The sequence below is a fragment of the Ogataea haglerorum genome (genome assembly GCF_019207285.1).
Source record: "Ogataea haglerorum isolate 81-453-3 chromosome Unknown 81-453-3_NODE_4_length_651989_cov_98.092404, whole genome shotgun sequence".
NCBI lineage: Eukaryota > Fungi > Ascomycota > Pichiomycetes > Pichiales > Pichiaceae > Ogataea > Ogataea haglerorum.
This window is the reverse complement of record NW_025065154.1, coordinates 413438-428493: the sequence shown is the minus strand read 5'-3', so window position 1 is coordinate 428493 and position 15056 is coordinate 413438. Positions and strand designations below refer to the sequence as shown.

At 49.4% G+C, this 15056-nt stretch overlaps 9 protein-coding genes across 9 annotated transcripts; 4 read left to right on the top strand and 5 right to left on the bottom strand.

Annotated features, from left to right (window-relative positions):
• Positions 1-5: 5 nt before the first annotated feature.
• Positions 6-918, top strand: KL911_001815 (uncharacterized protein; the record flags this gene model as incomplete). Its single annotated transcript, XM_043196815.1, has 2 exons — positions 6-19; positions 138-918. 2 exons carry the CDS (start codon positions 6-8, stop codon positions 916-918), a joined length of 795 nt encoding a protein of 264 aa, XP_043055576.1.
• Positions 919-978: 60 nt separating this feature from the next.
• On the bottom strand, positions 979-2106 carry KL911_001814 (uncharacterized protein; the record flags this gene model as incomplete). The annotated part of the gene is made up of 1 exon (XM_043196814.1): positions 979-2106. The coding sequence occupies one exon, from the start codon at positions 2104-2106 to the stop codon at positions 979-981; it is 1128 nt and encodes a 375-aa protein (XP_043055575.1).
• Positions 2107-2145: 39 nt separating this feature from the next.
• Positions 2146-2880, top strand: KL911_001813 (uncharacterized protein; the record flags this gene model as incomplete). The annotated part of the gene is made up of 2 exons (XM_043196813.1): positions 2146-2212; positions 2324-2880. The coding sequence occupies 2 exons, from the start codon at positions 2146-2148 to the stop codon at positions 2878-2880; spliced, it is 624 nt and encodes a 207-aa protein (XP_043055574.1).
• Positions 2881-2935: 55 nt separating this feature from the next.
• On the top strand, positions 2936-4555 carry KL911_001812 (uncharacterized protein; the record flags this gene model as incomplete). Its single annotated transcript, XM_043196812.1, has 1 exon — positions 2936-4555. One exon carries the CDS (start codon positions 2936-2938, stop codon positions 4553-4555), a length of 1620 nt encoding a protein of 539 aa, XP_043055573.1.
• Positions 4556-4651: 96 nt separating this feature from the next.
• On the top strand, positions 4652-7459 carry KL911_001811 (uncharacterized protein; the record flags this gene model as incomplete). The annotated part of the gene is made up of 1 exon (XM_043196811.1): positions 4652-7459. One exon carries the CDS (start codon positions 4652-4654, stop codon positions 7457-7459), a length of 2808 nt encoding a protein of 935 aa, XP_043055572.1.
• A 506-nt stretch (positions 7460-7965) lies between these two features.
• KL911_001810 (uncharacterized protein) lies at positions 7966-9516 on the bottom strand (the record flags this gene model as incomplete). Its single annotated transcript, XM_043196810.1, has 1 exon — positions 7966-9516. The coding sequence occupies one exon, from the start codon at positions 9514-9516 to the stop codon at positions 7966-7968; it is 1551 nt and encodes a 516-aa protein (XP_043055571.1).
• Positions 9517-9789: 273 nt separating this feature from the next.
• Positions 9790-11124, bottom strand: KL911_001809 (uncharacterized protein; the record flags this gene model as incomplete). The annotated part of the gene is made up of 1 exon (XM_043196808.1): positions 9790-11124. The coding sequence occupies one exon, from the start codon at positions 11122-11124 to the stop codon at positions 9790-9792; it is 1335 nt and encodes a 444-aa protein (XP_043055570.1).
• Positions 11125-11495: 371 nt separating this feature from the next.
• Positions 11496-13326, bottom strand: KL911_001808 (uncharacterized protein; the record flags this gene model as incomplete). The annotated part of the gene is made up of 2 exons (XM_043196807.1): positions 11496-12523; positions 12762-13326. The coding sequence occupies 2 exons, from the start codon at positions 13324-13326 to the stop codon at positions 11496-11498; spliced, it is 1593 nt and encodes a 530-aa protein (XP_043055569.1).
• Positions 13327-13418: 92 nt separating this feature from the next.
• Positions 13419-15037, bottom strand: KL911_001807 (uncharacterized protein; the record flags this gene model as incomplete). The annotated part of the gene is made up of 2 exons (XM_043196806.1): positions 13419-14711; positions 15005-15037. The coding sequence occupies 2 exons, from the start codon at positions 15035-15037 to the stop codon at positions 13419-13421; spliced, it is 1326 nt and encodes a 441-aa protein (XP_043055568.1).
• Between the last annotated feature and the right edge of the window lie 19 nt (positions 15038-15056).

Sequence of the window (15056 nt, the reverse complement as noted above, 5' to 3'; positions counted from 1 at the left end):
CACGGATGTGCATTTTCAAGTAAGATAAGATAAATTCTAATTTTCCCCACTTTTATTTATCCTCTGGCTTTCTCTGGCATGTTTACCAAGTGCACGGGCGTCAGGCCAGTCTTCAGGCCGCTGTCAAGGGCCTTCAGCTGCTCGCGCCCCTCGTTGCGCGTCAAATTGGCCAAGGCAAAGTCCATTGAGGATATGCCCAACCCGAGGGATCTGCCGCGACCAGAGTCCAAGGAGCTGTTCCGGCCGGTGTACGACCCCAAGGAAAAGTATCGAGAGCAGGGCGAGCAGCTTCACGAGTTCGGCAGGTACATCATGGCGTGCATGCCGAAGTTCATCCAGCAGTACTCCGTCTGGAAGGACGAGCTGACTGTGTACTGTGCTCCGTCCGGACTGGTGCCTGTGGCCACTTTTCTGAAAAACCACACCTCGAGCCAGTTCACTGCGTGCATGAATATCACGGCGGCGGACTACCCGTCGCGCAAGAACCGGTTCGACGTGGTGTACGACCTGCTGTCGGTGAGGTTCAACTCGCGGATCCGCATCAAGACGTTTGCGTCGGAAATGACGCCGATCCCGAGCCTGGTGCCGCTGTACCAGGGAGCCAACTGGCTTGAGAGAGAGACGTACGACCTGTTTGGGGTGTTCTTCGAGAACCACCCGGATCTGCGCAGAATCATGACCGACTACGGCTTCGAGGGCCATCCGCTGCGCAAGGATTTCCCCACCACGGGCTACACGGAGGTCAGATACGACTCTGAGAAGAGACGCGTGGTGTACGAGCCGCTGGAGCTCACGCAGGCCTGGAGAAACTTCACCGTCGGCTCGTCGGTCTGGGAGCAGGTCGGCGCCGGCGAGGACGACACGCCGGAGAGTTTCCGTCTCCCGGAGCCGCAGCTCGACGAGGAAGTCAAGAAGTAGCCCGACGGCCCAACGAACCCTATTTATTCTCATCTACATATTTATTGAATCCTCCACATATCATCTCAGGGCCTCGATTTCCCGCTGCAGTCCGCCCAGCTCGGTCCGTTTCTGCTCCAAAAACGACTCCAGCTGGCTCACCTGGCTCTCCACAACCTCAATGTTGGCCCGGACCGACTGCAGGTCGCTGCCGGTGCCCAGCTCGGCCACCTGCTGCTCCTTGTACTTGAGCAGATTTTCAAACTCGTACTTGGCCAGACTCAGTTTGTCGTCGAGTCCCTTGTTGTTCTTGGCGTCCTCGGCCTTTTGGATCAGCTCCTCCAGCTCCTTCAGCTCGCGTCTCAACTTCACTTCCTCCCAGTCGGTTCCGTCTGTGGCGCTGAAATCCGTCTTGTTGTTCGCGATCTTCGAAGAGCCGGTGATCTTGCTCAAATAGCTTTCGCCAAAGGCCTGTTTCGTGCTGCTAGGCCGTTTCGGCTCCTCTGCCTGGTAGTCGTTCACGTCGTAGCTTGGTGTCTCTCTGTTGAACGTGGCTCTCAGCGACGGAGGCACCGACTTTGGCACTCTCTTGCCGCTCGAGCGCTGGCTCAAAATGTGTAGAAAAACCAGACACTGGTCCTTGTCGATCGTCTCCGACTGCTTGGGGTTGACCAGGTTCCACGCAAACGAGATATCTGTCTCCGGAACGCCGTTCAGCGTCCTGTACAGCTCCGACAGCGACTGGAACGTGATTCTTCCGAACCTGTCCGCAGACGACGCGTAGATGTCCTCGTACCTGGCCTTGTCGGATGGCGAGATGTACCAGTCGAAATCTGAGCTCAGCATGAGCTCCTCGTCGGTGTCGCTGTCGAAACCGGTGCTGTTTCCCGCCACGGCCCTGTTGGCCTGCACGAGATGTTGTTTCGAGCCCGGAACGAGCCAGTCGGGCAAGGACTTAGGCAGCTCCGACGTGTTGCCGTTGACAAGGTCGAAGATGAGCCTCATCGCTATGCAAAACTCCTCAAAGTCCAGCTGGCCGTCCACGTCGATGTCCGACAGGTCCCACACTTTTTCGAGCTGCGCCTGGTCGAGTCGCGAGTTCTTGAACACCACAGATACTTTGTCGCCGCTCAGTTTGTTGTTGACCGGCTTGAGACCGCTGAAAATCTGCCAGTACTTTTTGATCTCCCATTCTTCGAGCTTGGGCATGGTGGGCTGTCACGGTTTTCTAGGTGCTAGGATAATAAGATGCTTGTATGTCCTGTTGATTGGATGGCCACGATGCTCGCAGCAGACTCAAAATCGTTAGACCGGCGTTTGCGTTGGTGTTTTCCCTGAATGAATTCAATAGAAATTATTTACACAGAATAAATATTACGCATATATATCATCATTATTATGAAATATAAAATAAGCCCGTCTATAGAAAAAGCGCTGCGGGAAACAGCACCGGCCAAATTTCCCCAGCTCAGAGAAAGAGGATGGATCTCCCACAATGACCTTGTTTGTCTCATAAAAAGCACCGACCTCGTCCTGATCAAAGACCTTTCGCCGTACTTCGATCCTCCGCCACAGACACCCAAGTCGCCCGACTTTCTCAAGCAGATGGAGAAGCTCAAGGCACAGCAGGAGGAATTGGAGTACCAGAGACTAGTGGGCTCGCTTCCAGGGCAGCACGGACGCCCGTCTGTGCTCCAGGAGGCCAAGGAGGTCAAACACCAGCTGACGACAATCGTCAACGTCTTGATCAGCGTGGTGTCTGTGGCTTACGCCGTTTGGTACTGGACAGGCTCTGTCAATCTGTTTAATGACGCTACCAGGGTGCTGTTGGCCCTATTTGCCGCCATTCTGGTGCTGGTGGCCGAAGTGGTGGTTTTCGGGGGCTATCTACGACGTGTGGACGAGGCCAAACAGCGCGAGCGCAAGAAGAAAGAGGTGCGCAAAGTGGTGCATTCTGTCACATTCACGAAGAAAACACAGTGACATGGAAAATATTGCAAAATAAAAAATATTTTCCATATAATCCTCGGACTGCAGAATGTGGCAGTTGCTCTACAGCTGCGCAAGGAACCAGGTTCTCCGGTCTGTGCGGCCAACAGGAGCGTTTCGGCTGGTCTCCTCGGTTCCTCGCAAAGCCAAATGTGCCTCCTGTGGCTATATGCTCCAGAACGCAGACCCAGGCAAGCCAGGGTACACCAAATACTCATTTGAGGACAACAAGAGACAGAAGCCGCAGATTCGAAACCACAGCATCCCACAGGAGAAAGAACAGGCTATTCTGGAGGAGCTTCGCTCGATGATGGGGAACTTGCCGGTTAAATCGTCCGAGCTGCGTGCAAAAAAAGGAGACGAAAAGCCAATGTGTCTGCGGTGCTATGACGCCGTTCACCACAACGTGTACAACCCCGACGAGCACGTGACGGTTGCTGTGGAGGAGGCTATGAGCGAGATCCCTTCAAATGCCAAGATAGTGCATGTCATCTCGGCACTTGACTTTCCTCTCGGTGCAAGCGCAAAAGTTCTGCAAAACAGAGATCCAAGCAAGATATACTACGTTATCAGCAAGCTGGATTTGTTCTTCAATAGAGACCAGTATATCAACTCTGAAGGAACGCGATACTTTGCCCAGGTGCTGCAACGTCTGGTTGGAGCAGACCCAACCAAGGTCCGCTGCGTAACGGCGAGAAACAGATGGGGAGTGCGCGATCTCTACTCCTGGCTACCACAGGGCAATTTGTACTTTATTGGAGAAACAAACTCGGGCAAAAGTAGACTGATTGAGAGTCTGTGCAGGTATCACGAATACGTCAAAAGAGAAGAATTACAGTCCACTCCCGGAGTGAGCAACTGGCCTGGATTCACCAGAGACTTCATGAAGTACGTTCTGCCAAAGCGAGACACAACCCTTATAGACACTGTTGGGTTTGCCCCTCCCCAGGAGGGAATCTTCAAATACATGCTTTCTGAACACATTCCTGCACTGCCCTCCCTGAAAAAGCCACCCACCCAGGAGCCGAACGGCCATCGGTTGCAATCATTGAGCGTGAAGACCGCGAAATATTACTCGGGAGACAAGGTTTTCAGCATCGGAGGCTACTTTTATTTGCGGCCTCCTTGCGATTGTGCTCTGAGGATCTTCCCCGGCATGTCAGGCAAGCAGTTCAATCAGCATTCCATCGAAAAAGCAATTCACACCAGTCTGAACCGAGAACGATCCGTTGCGTCTAATTTTTCAGTCAACAAACTGGCGGTTCAGCATCTCGAACGCCACGTGATTCCCATCTTCTACGGCACCGTCGATCTAGTATTCCGTGATATTGGCTTCTTAACCATAGCTCCAACGGGAAAGCCGAAGATCGACGAGCTATTCGAGCTTTGGGTTCCAAAAGGAGTGGACGTGGTTGTCCGAGAACCAATCTTCAGATACATATATCCACGCACGATGCCTAAAGACCCCGATGCACCTAGATTGTCTAAGTACAGGAAAGTACCCGAGGACAAGCTAATCTACACCAAAATCTTTCCCGTGAGCGAGCACAAGACCAAAGCCGAACTTTTGGAGGAGTTTGACCCAGATGGGTCAATCAGAAGGCATTTCGAGTCCGTCGAGTCGCAAGACAGTTACAGAAATCCCGGCTGGGTGCAACCAGAGCTTTAAGATTAGCACGGCCGATCGACGCAAATAGTCCCATATACATAGCGAAAATACTTTTCGGCATATTTTTTCTCGTATTGTTTATACACCTTGTTCGACATGGTCCAGAGTTCTTTGCCAGGAGCGAAGCCGGCCAATGAGACAAAACCGTCGACTTCCTTGAAAGAGCTGCTTGAAGCCTCGCGTAGTTTGCCCAAACGACTTAATGACGTTGGAACAATCCACCTGGGACTCAATGAAATCAAACGCAAGGCTTACGAATTGCGTAAATACAACAAAACCGACAAGGATGTGAACCCTTACACAAAAGCGCATTATCTGCTTGTGGGAAGCGGTTTTACAATAGAGGAAATACAGAGCGAGCTCGATTCAATTGACTTGCGCCAGATAGACCCTTCTCACGTGGCAAACGTTGTCGACATGGGTGACATAGACAGCTACATGAACAGTCGTAAAGACGAGAACATCTTAACAGCCATTGAGCAGTCATTATCTGCAGCTGCTCGCGACTTTGACACGTACGTCAGCAAGAACATCACCATAGACTGGGCACAGAGAAAGAAGAAGCTGCAGAACTCTCTGTCCACTCTGCTCAAGAGGACCGAGCCTAGCTCCGAGCTGTCGTCTTCTCCCGAGAAGAAGGCAAAGACAGCTGATGCCAACTTGGAAAAACAGCTCATATGGAACAGCACCAAACACAAACACATTTTATCCTCGAAACTAGAGTTTACAGACGTAAAGGTCCCAGAATCTAAGGCCTCGAATCCGAACCTTTCTTATGGTCTGAGACAGAAGTTTGAGTTATATGCCCAGGTTATTTACGAGCTCAACGATGCAAGACAGCAGGGCCAGTCATATCCTTTGGCTACTGTTTTTGCAGACCTCTCCAAGCAAGAAGTGAGCCCCAAGTCCAAACAGCTTCATGAAACATGGCTTATTCTGAGAGACTTTTGCGAGACAGAGGAAGCCAAATCCGGACAGATTCTTGAGAGGAGATTCGCCAAAGGTCATTGTTCTGATTCGCTCACTGAGTTTGAGTCGCTGTCCTTGCGCAAGAGGATCGTGACACGTAGCAGGAACTATTTAGAGGCCCAATTTTTGGACTACATCAACGAGCTATATCTCAAATCAGATGTCACCGCTCAAGATAATAAAGTTGCTTCCACTGTGACAAAGATTCAAAATTTCTTGGAGCTGACTCTCAGAGGGAAAAACAAGGAATGGAAAGTCCCGAATCTATACTTCGTCAACGGGAATCCGATCTGGGCCACGCTATTTTACCTTTTGAGGGCAGGCTGTCTGGACGAAGCTGTTCAGTTAGTCACACAATCAACCGATTCATTCCAGAAATTAGAGCGCTCTTTCCCAATGTACTTGAAGAGCTACTGTCAGAGTCCAGACAGAAAGCTTTCTCGTGAGTTGCAGGGGAGAATTTTGAATGAATTCAACCAGTATTTCAAACACTTCAATAAAGAAATTGATCCATTCAAGTACGCCGTCTACAAGCTTATTGGAAGATGTGACTTGAGCAAGAAGAATCTACCATCCATCACACTTAGCATTGAAGACTGGCTATGGTTCCATCTGTCTTTAATTCAAGAGGACGAATTTGATGAAGATGAGTTGGTTCGCGAGTTCTACACCCTAAATGATTTCCAAAAATCTGTTCTCCAATATGGAGCAGATTCGTTCAACGCTTCGGCAAATAACCCTATGTATTTGCAGGCCTTAGTTCTCACCGGTCTATACGAAGTTGCTGTGAAGTATCTGTTTGAAAAGAGTGAGATTGATGCCGTTCACTTGGCCATTACTCTCGCCTACTATGGACTTTTGAGGGTGCCGGATGAAAAAACAGAGGAAGACGACAAAATGCTGACGGTTGACAGCAGAGGATTTGACTCGATTTCATACGCTCGCTTGCTAGGATATTTCACCAGCAGCTTCAAGTTTTCTGATCCGAGGGTGGCAGCAGAATATCTGTTTTGTATCTGTCTTTGTGATGGGCTAAAGCCGTCTTTGAAAGAGGCCCAAATCACACTTGGCAGAAACGCAATTAGAGAGTTGGTGCTTGAGACCAGGGAGTTTGTGATTCTCCTTGGTAAAATAGATAAGGATGGTACAAGATCACCAGGTATCATTGAACAGCGCAAGAAATTACTATACTTAGACGACAAGGAGAGTTATTTGCACAACATCGCGGAACAGGCAGCAGTCAAAGCAGACGAAGAGGGCAGACCATTCGACTGCATTCTGCTTTATCAATTAAGCGAGGAGTATGACATGGTTATCGATCTAGTGAACAGGGTTCTCGCGGAGTTCCTCATATCCATAGATCTCAAGACCCCTATTGACGACATCTTGGACCAGGAGCTGATCCAAGGCGAGACTAATATCGTGAAACTGGCGCAAAGACTCATGCAGATCTATTCAGCCTCACCGTCGATTTTGGAAAGAGTGTCTTTGAAACAGCGCGAAACGTGTTCGGCATTGCTGGATATGGTGGAGATTAGGAGAGAATTTACCACCACCAATCCAGACTTTGCAGGAATCCTTCTCAAAATAGAGAAACTCAATGTGATTCCATGTTCTGCGACGATGGAATTGGAGAAGATTCGGGCAAAATCACAGGAACTAAAGACCATCAGCGAGGACATCACCAAGAACGTTCCAAACTTACTGGTGATCGAGATGAGTTGCATAGCTCAGCTTTTCTATGAACTCAGCCATGGTTATGACTCGAACGTGCTCAAGTTGCCTCAGATCAGCGCCCAAAATGCATCAAAGGAGGACAAACTTGTCTCGCTTAGACAAATGTCCAGAAACTGTATGATATATGCTGGTATGGTCCAGTACAAGATGCCTAGAGAGGTATACACAACTCTGATAAATCTGGAAGTAAACATGTGATCATCCATGATTGTGTTCGTGTTCGCACTGGGCGCATTTCTTGCGCCTGTACTTCGGTTGTCTTTCGTAAGCGTTCGGTTTGGAAGGACCCTCGTGATCACTTTCATCTGAGGATGAGGACGAGGATGAGGACGACTCCGACTCAGATTCAGTTTCCTCGACCTCATACTCGTCCTCGTTGTTCGGATGGAAAATGCAACAGACTGGCTAGTTAGCACGATACAGCAAGATTAATGTACTTACTTTTAGACTTCTTCTTATTCATAAATTCGTTATCGACCACGCCTTCTTCCCATCTCACCCTATTCCTTTGCTTCTTTTTCTGTTTTTCCTCAGCCGGATAAAGCCGCAGTATATTTCGCACAGGAACAGTCTCTGTTTGTGTTGTAGTCTGTGTTGGTTGGGAAGTCTCGGAAGGCATTTTCGTTTGCCTTTTTTTGTATTTACTAGAAATATTAATATCAAAACATCCGGTGTAAGGGGGTATCCAAAAAATAATCTACAAACTAAACACTAATAGCTGGATAAAGAGATGGTGTGGAGGTCTGCGGTTTGTCCAATTCCTCCACAAGGCCATTCAAGTAAGCGGAAATCGTGCTGACGAGCTCACGGTGTTTGTAAAATTGCGTCCATTGTTCAGCGTCCTCTGAGTCCGACTCAGAGTCCGACCCATCGTAGTAGCCCGAATGGTCGTCGTCTTCGTCTTCCGATGACTCGGACAACTCCACAGCAGCAAGCCTACTGACAAGATCTGCCTCTGTAGATCTTTGTGCGGAGCTCACATTCAGCCGTTGCACGTGATCAGAGTCAGATTTATTGACGTGAGGCGTCTTGGAAGGCAGCATTGGATAGAGCTGGCCCCCACCACTAACAGCTGGTTTTGGATGGACTTGGTCGTAAGACATCGAATTCGATAGGTGGCTGAAGTAAGATGAAGCCTCCATCAGATCCTGCTGAGTGTGGAATCCGCCGTATCTTGAATTATGCAACGGCGGAAGCGAGAAATCGGAAGAAGGACGAGAGCCTGGCATTGCGGTAGCGTCAAATCCATTCAGCTTGTGGGCAATTTCCGGATTGTAAGCTGGCTGGAATTTCGAGCGTTTCAGGTCCTCGTAGAGGGTTGGAACGCTCCAAGAAAGATCGAACTTGCGTTTTCTGTTCTCGATCGGCTGGGAAACAGGAGGCGGCGGAAGAGCGTAGGGATGAGGAAGAGGACCATGGTCGTAGACGGGATAACCATAAACCCAGTTTGCTTTCAAATAGTCGTTGAATTGCTTCTCGCGTTTGGCAGCATTCCTCTTCGAGTCGTCAAAGTGGGTCTTGGTGTGTTTCTTGAGGTCCTGAGGTCTCTTGAATTTCTTGGAGCACATGTTACAGGCAAAAGGCTTCAAAGGAATGTGCACTCTGACATGGGATGTGATATGGTCACGCTTGACAGTAACCACGCGACAACCGTCCCATTGGCAGCTTAGTTCCAGGTTCTTGTTCGACTTTCTGCCCACATGAAAGTCGCAAACGTGTTGGTAAAGAGTCTTTGCATCATCACAGAACTTTGTGCAGCCCTTCCACTTACATTGCAGGGGGCCCTCATCACCGTCTTTCTCATCTCTTGTCGGTGGAAATGATTGTGTTGGTAGCGATAGCGATGGCAGTTGGGCAATTTGAGGTCCCTGGGAAACTTGCGAGACCTGAGAGACCGGAACCTGGGAAATTTGAGGAACCTGTGGCCTAAAAGTTGGGTAAAGGTATCTTGACTGCGAGTCGAACGGATTACACGCAGCATCCAAAGCAGAGATATTAGGTAGCATTGTTCCTAGGGTAGAATTGTTCGTGGTATTGACGCTCTGCTTGATGTGGGGTGAGTTAGTAGTCTGCATACCTGGGGGAGAGTCAGGGTCTGAGGAGACCTCTGTGTAGGACGAGATGGAACCTATCGGAGAACCGGTGGACTCCGTAGAGTGGGACTTTCTTGCAGCTCTGTCCTCACCATGACGAGGATGGTCAGAATCGGCGTTCAAGTACGCCACGGGGTGAACATTCAGCGTAGAGTTGCTCATAAGAGAAATAATTGAAAACAAAGGATGATCAAAAAAATAGGCGAAGCAGAGCTAATTTATAATTGAAGAGGATTTCTTGGCATAAATTTAATTGAGACTTATACATATTTATGAGTTTTGGAAAGGCTGAAACGACAAACCCTGCTAGCCAAATGAGCGACACAAACCCTCCTTTACAGGCCCAGACCCGAATATATTGTGCCTGCACGAGCTTTCCACAACCAGGCTGCTCTTTTCTCCGTGGGGTTGTCAATGGACGACACCTTACACCTATCAGGCGTCAGGGTTGGCTACCCGAAGCACTTTCCGGCTGTAATCGACCTGATCACTAAGGCTTCGAGTAGAGTGATTACTATTATTGTAAAGTTCGCTGTGGGGGTCCAGTCTCTGGTCAACCATCACCATATCTGAGAGTGGGGGTGGCCGTTGGACAGCGGTAGGGACCGAGTGAGATTTGCGGTGCAGGGAGAACACAGAGGCCTTTTTGGCGGACCCAGACGCCGGCGGACCCGTGGGCGTTGGGTTGTTTGGCAACGTGCCGATGATGACGGGCTTTTCAAAGCTATCTGTGTCTGATTCAATGGCAATTGGTCCCTTATGCTTGTTCAAATACGTTTTTCTGAGAATGAATATCAGTAACAGTATCAGAGCGAGCGATACGATGCCCACCACCGAAAATACTGCGGCGACTCTTCCTTTGTGATCGAAAAAAGACGAGCTATGTTTGTGAGAGTCAGTAGCCGCGCTGGACGGCGAGCTTTTGTTGATCTCGGTTGCTGACGGTGCTGGTGTGTAGGTGATGGTTGTCTTGATCATCGTGGTTACTAGCGCTGTAGAGATACCCGATCCTGGCGCAGCGCTGAGAAACGACGATGTGGAGATCGCAAGCGGTGGTGATAAAGACGACGAGGTGGATGTTGAGTCAGGAGACGACGATATAGAGGCCGGCGAGGACGACTCCGACGATATAGAAGTCGACGAGGACGACGCAGACGATGAAGAGGTCGTGGCGATAGGCGACGAGGACGAGGTAGCCGAAGAGGATGATAGGGAAGTGGAAGACGAGGAGGACGAGGAGGAGGAAGTATCGGATGTTGACGATGACGACGAGCCCGTGGTGGTGGAGACCTCTTCCATTTCAGACGAGGATACCTGAGAATTAGCGCCCGCATATGTGTATTCCGAGGACGGTGTTTCACTTGAACTTGTTTCGGAGGAGGAGGACGATTCACTGTTGGCGGTCGAGCTTGAAGTGCTATCATCAGCAGTGCTTGATTGGTCGACCGAGGAGCTGGAAGATTCCGAGCCATCAGAATTGCCAGACAGGCTGATATATCCGTAATAGCCATCTCCCCCACACTTCTCGTATCCGTAGCCGGGACACGTAGTATCGCAATTGCCTAAGTCGCTGGTGTCATCTGGCGCCGTGTTCGAGCACCAGCAGTTTTCTCCTTGGACAATGCCGTAGCGGTATTGGCTACAAAAGTTGGAACAGAGTCCATTTGACATCCAGACATTATTAGTAGTCACCGATCCTGTGTTTTCCTTGGAGCATAGCGCCTGCTCCAAGGCAGACCCGAAGGACGCCAAAAAGAACCAGATCAACATGTAGAAGCTTGTTGGCCCAAAAAGTTTGCCAAACAGCATATACCACGGGCTTTTTGAGAAAGGAAAGCCTGTTCTACTGAAAAATATTCTAAATTATCCGTGCATACTGCGATCAACAACATTTCCCAATTCGGAAGACAGCTCCCCAATAAAAGAACCCGGAAGAATTCTTATGGAAACTTGCGAATTCCATTTACTTTACAAGGCCGGCTGCATCGAGTGGCATTTGACGCAGTGCCGTTGGCAGCCGCCCTAAAGTGGAACGCATGTAATCATTTTTTCGGCGTTTTTTCCTGGTCTCCATTCAAATGATGATACATTTAATACACAGATGAAAGAAAAGACGGAAGCACCTGATCCCACCGCGTCCCTTATTTGAGTGCCCTTTTGAGCTTGGCAAAAAAGCCACTCTTCTTCTTTGTAGACGGAGTGCTTGCGGTTGCCTGTCCAGCCTTTGCAGGTGATGCAGATTTCGCAGGTGTCTCAGCTGCAGTAGTCTCTTTTTCACCTTCTGGAATCTGCTCGGCTTCGTCCTTCTTGACCTTGGAAACCACTCTCTTGACGTACTTGGTCTTCTTGGCGCCCGCTTCAGAAGCCTCGCTCGCAGCAGTACCTGCTGTGTCTTGAGTGCTTGGGTTAGTTGCCTCGTCTGCAACGGCCGTTTCCGTCTGGGAAGTGGTTGGCTCCGAAGGTGCGTTCAGAGTCTTTGGGTCCACGTCTCTAACCTCGTTGAAAGCCGAAATCGACTGAGGGTCTTCTGGGATAACAACTCCAGGTCCCGAAGTAGCAGCTGCGTCGGTTTCTGGGACTCCTGTGGCATTAGTGGAGCCAGCAGTCTCCGAAAATTTTGACTGCGCTGCAGGGTCGAGAGTGTTTGTAGCCACAGAAGATTTAGTGGCGGCGGTGGTTCCAGCTGGTGCACTCTTGGACGAGCCAGAAGGCTCGTTAAGCGTCTTTGGGTCAACGTCTCTCACCTCCGAAAGAGCATCGATCGAGTGCGGATTGGCTGGCACCACGATACCCGGCTCTCCCAGCGTCACCTGTTGACCTTCGGACGAAGGAAGAACGGTAGGCTTGTACTCTGAACCGGCCATTTCGGACTCGCTCTTCGGCAAGGAACCATTGCCACCAACCAATGGCACTGCCATGCCTCCTGCTTCAGGAATTGGTGTAGAATTGGAAGCTTGAGCAGAAATAACGTCCTTCGCATACAAGACGTTGTTTTTGTTTCCCGACTCATCTGCTTCTTCTTTGTACTTTTCGCTTGTGGTCCATTTGCCGTCCACAACGAACTTGAAAATCACTTTCTCGGTGTCTGCGGGAAATGGGAACGATAGAGAAAAAGAGCCGTCCTGCTGCTTGATAAGGGGCAACGATTGAGACCAGTTATCAAAGGACCCTGTCACAATGACAGACTCAGGACCGGAAGGCCTACCATGTTAGCTCGACTGTGTCCGAAATTGACTTTTATACTCACCAAGTGAACTCGTGGTATGACATTGTAAACTATGTTTATTTTATCCCCTTTAGTTAAGTTGTGCTGCTCACTTGCTATTAATTTATAGATAAAGTAAATTTTTTGCCCCACCGTTTTTTGACCTTTGTAACAATATATCCCGTATTCTACATTAAAACACATCCGTTACTTTTAACCTGGGTCTCTTCTTCATCTTTGGGCTCCCTGATGTCTTCTATCTGGTCAATCACGGCACCAAAGGCTTCGTGAACGTTGTAGTTATTTTTCGCAGAGCACTCAAAGTACGGAACGTTGCCGAACCTCTTTGCTAGCTGTTTCAACTCTGCCTCGGTAACCTGTCTCTGAAAGTCCAGATCGCTTTTGTTGCCCACAATAACGATCGGAGGCCCGTCTTCCACCGAGCTTATTCCCAGCCCATCAAGGATCTTGTCTCGCACAACAGCCAGCATGTCGAAAGACTGTCTTGAATTTATAGAATAAACCAACATATACCCGTGAACTCCAATCAACAACTTATTATGCAAAGTAGAAAACTCATCCTGACCAGCAGTATCCATAATTTCAAGCGAATAGTCTATTCCCTTGTATTTGACCTGCTTCTTCAACTGATTCTCTATCGTCGGAAAGTAATGGTCACTAAAGGACTCTTCAGCAAACTGGACAGCCAGAGAAGACTTTCCCACGGCTCGCGCGCCAACCAGTGCAATCTTCCGTTCTTTACTCATCGCTGTCCATAATAATACTCTAAATGGATTGGATCAAATATTTATTCAGTATTTTTTCCCAACCGTTATCTGATTGGCAGATTACTGCTTGATTACATCTTGGCCCATTTCAAACACTCCAAAGCGGAAACCACAATCACTATCGTGACCGGCAAAGTCAGGACCGCGTACCCGTAGAATAGCACACCCACCATCTCCTTCTGGAACACCTCGTTCAGCTGGCAAATCTGCGACAGCTGGATAGCTGGAGGAGATGTGATAAGCAAGAATGAAGTGACCAAAAAAATCGGATCGTCAAGAATGCTCAGTCCCACATACTTGGCGCATAGTGTAATGACAGGAAGAAGCACAATGGACGGAAGCACCATCCTCGATACAAGCGACCCGAAGACGATTTTGGAGTAGTGGGGGCTCGCCGGAGGAATATCCTGGGACGGAGCTAAATTTGCTCCCAATACCACTAGGATCAGTGGAATCGAGACCGATCCAAGCTGTTTTATTGCCAAAGCCAGTGTGTTTTGGATAAATCCCTGTTTTTCGTAGAACTCGTATCTGAGCTTAGGCACACTGGCGACAATGATGGCAATCAACATGGACCACAAAGGTGGATTCATTGCCGACAGGAATTTGCTCCAGATCCTAAGGGGCAACGGCCTTTCGTCCTCTGCCGGCTGGTTCTCGGTCTCAATGTCGATATTTGCGCTTTTCGAAACGCTCTCGTGAGAAGTTATCGAAGAGCCTTCGCTCCACCTATCGGGATTTGGAGGCGGGTGGCTGAGCAATCTCCGTTCTTCGTCTGACTGCTCGTCGGCAGATCCGTAGCTGGACGGCCTGTGAGTCTCTAGAGATTGGCTCTCAGGATCATCGTCAAGAGCAATCCCCACGGAGGGAGAACGTCGTTTCAACAACGTGTTGTAACCCCAAGACCATCTGAGCACTTGTCCCAGCTGCTGGAAAATGAGCAAATAAATCAGACCCCTCGAGGCGATCTGGTCCGGCGTGTCGTTCTCGATCTCGTCCCACTCCAGACCCGGCAACGTGTATGCAAGCGCTAAAGTCAGAGACACGGGCAGAGAGTTGGAATTGCCAAAGACAGCCATAGCCGTCACAAAATTGGCCTCTGGCTCGGACAGCCCAAGAAGGGAGGACACCCAGAGGGCGGCCACGTATGAGATTCCTGTGATGAGTGCGTAGAATATGGGAATGACGATCACCTCCAAAACTTTCTGGAACGACAGAGAGGAGGCCAATTTCGAAAAGATAAGGGCTGGCGTGAAGAGGTCCACATTGAGTCTAGAGATGATTTTTGTGGCTTCATTGTTTAGAAGGCCGGTCTTTGCAGCCCAAAAGCCCGCTAGACAGATGATAACAACCTCGGTAACAGCCTGGAAGGTCAAGAAAGTAATCTGCTGGTAGGAGAGTCCGTCACTTGCGACTGTTTTGAAATACAGGTCCGCAAACATGAGAAACGACTCAGGGCGCTCTGAATGCTAGCAAAGGTTCTTGATGATTCTGGAGCTCCGGATGAAGGGACTGGTGGTTGAGCGGCGTCAGTACACAGAGCTAGAAGGTACTATCTGTTTCGATTAAAAAAAGGGTGTCTGAGAAAGAAGGAAGTTTGGTCTGAGTGAGAGGCGACCAATCTTGGCGCAGTCTGGTGGCAGCAAAAAAAAATTACACGGCCTTGAAAACCCTTAAACGTTGCCAACATCGTGGAGAATGTTAAAGCC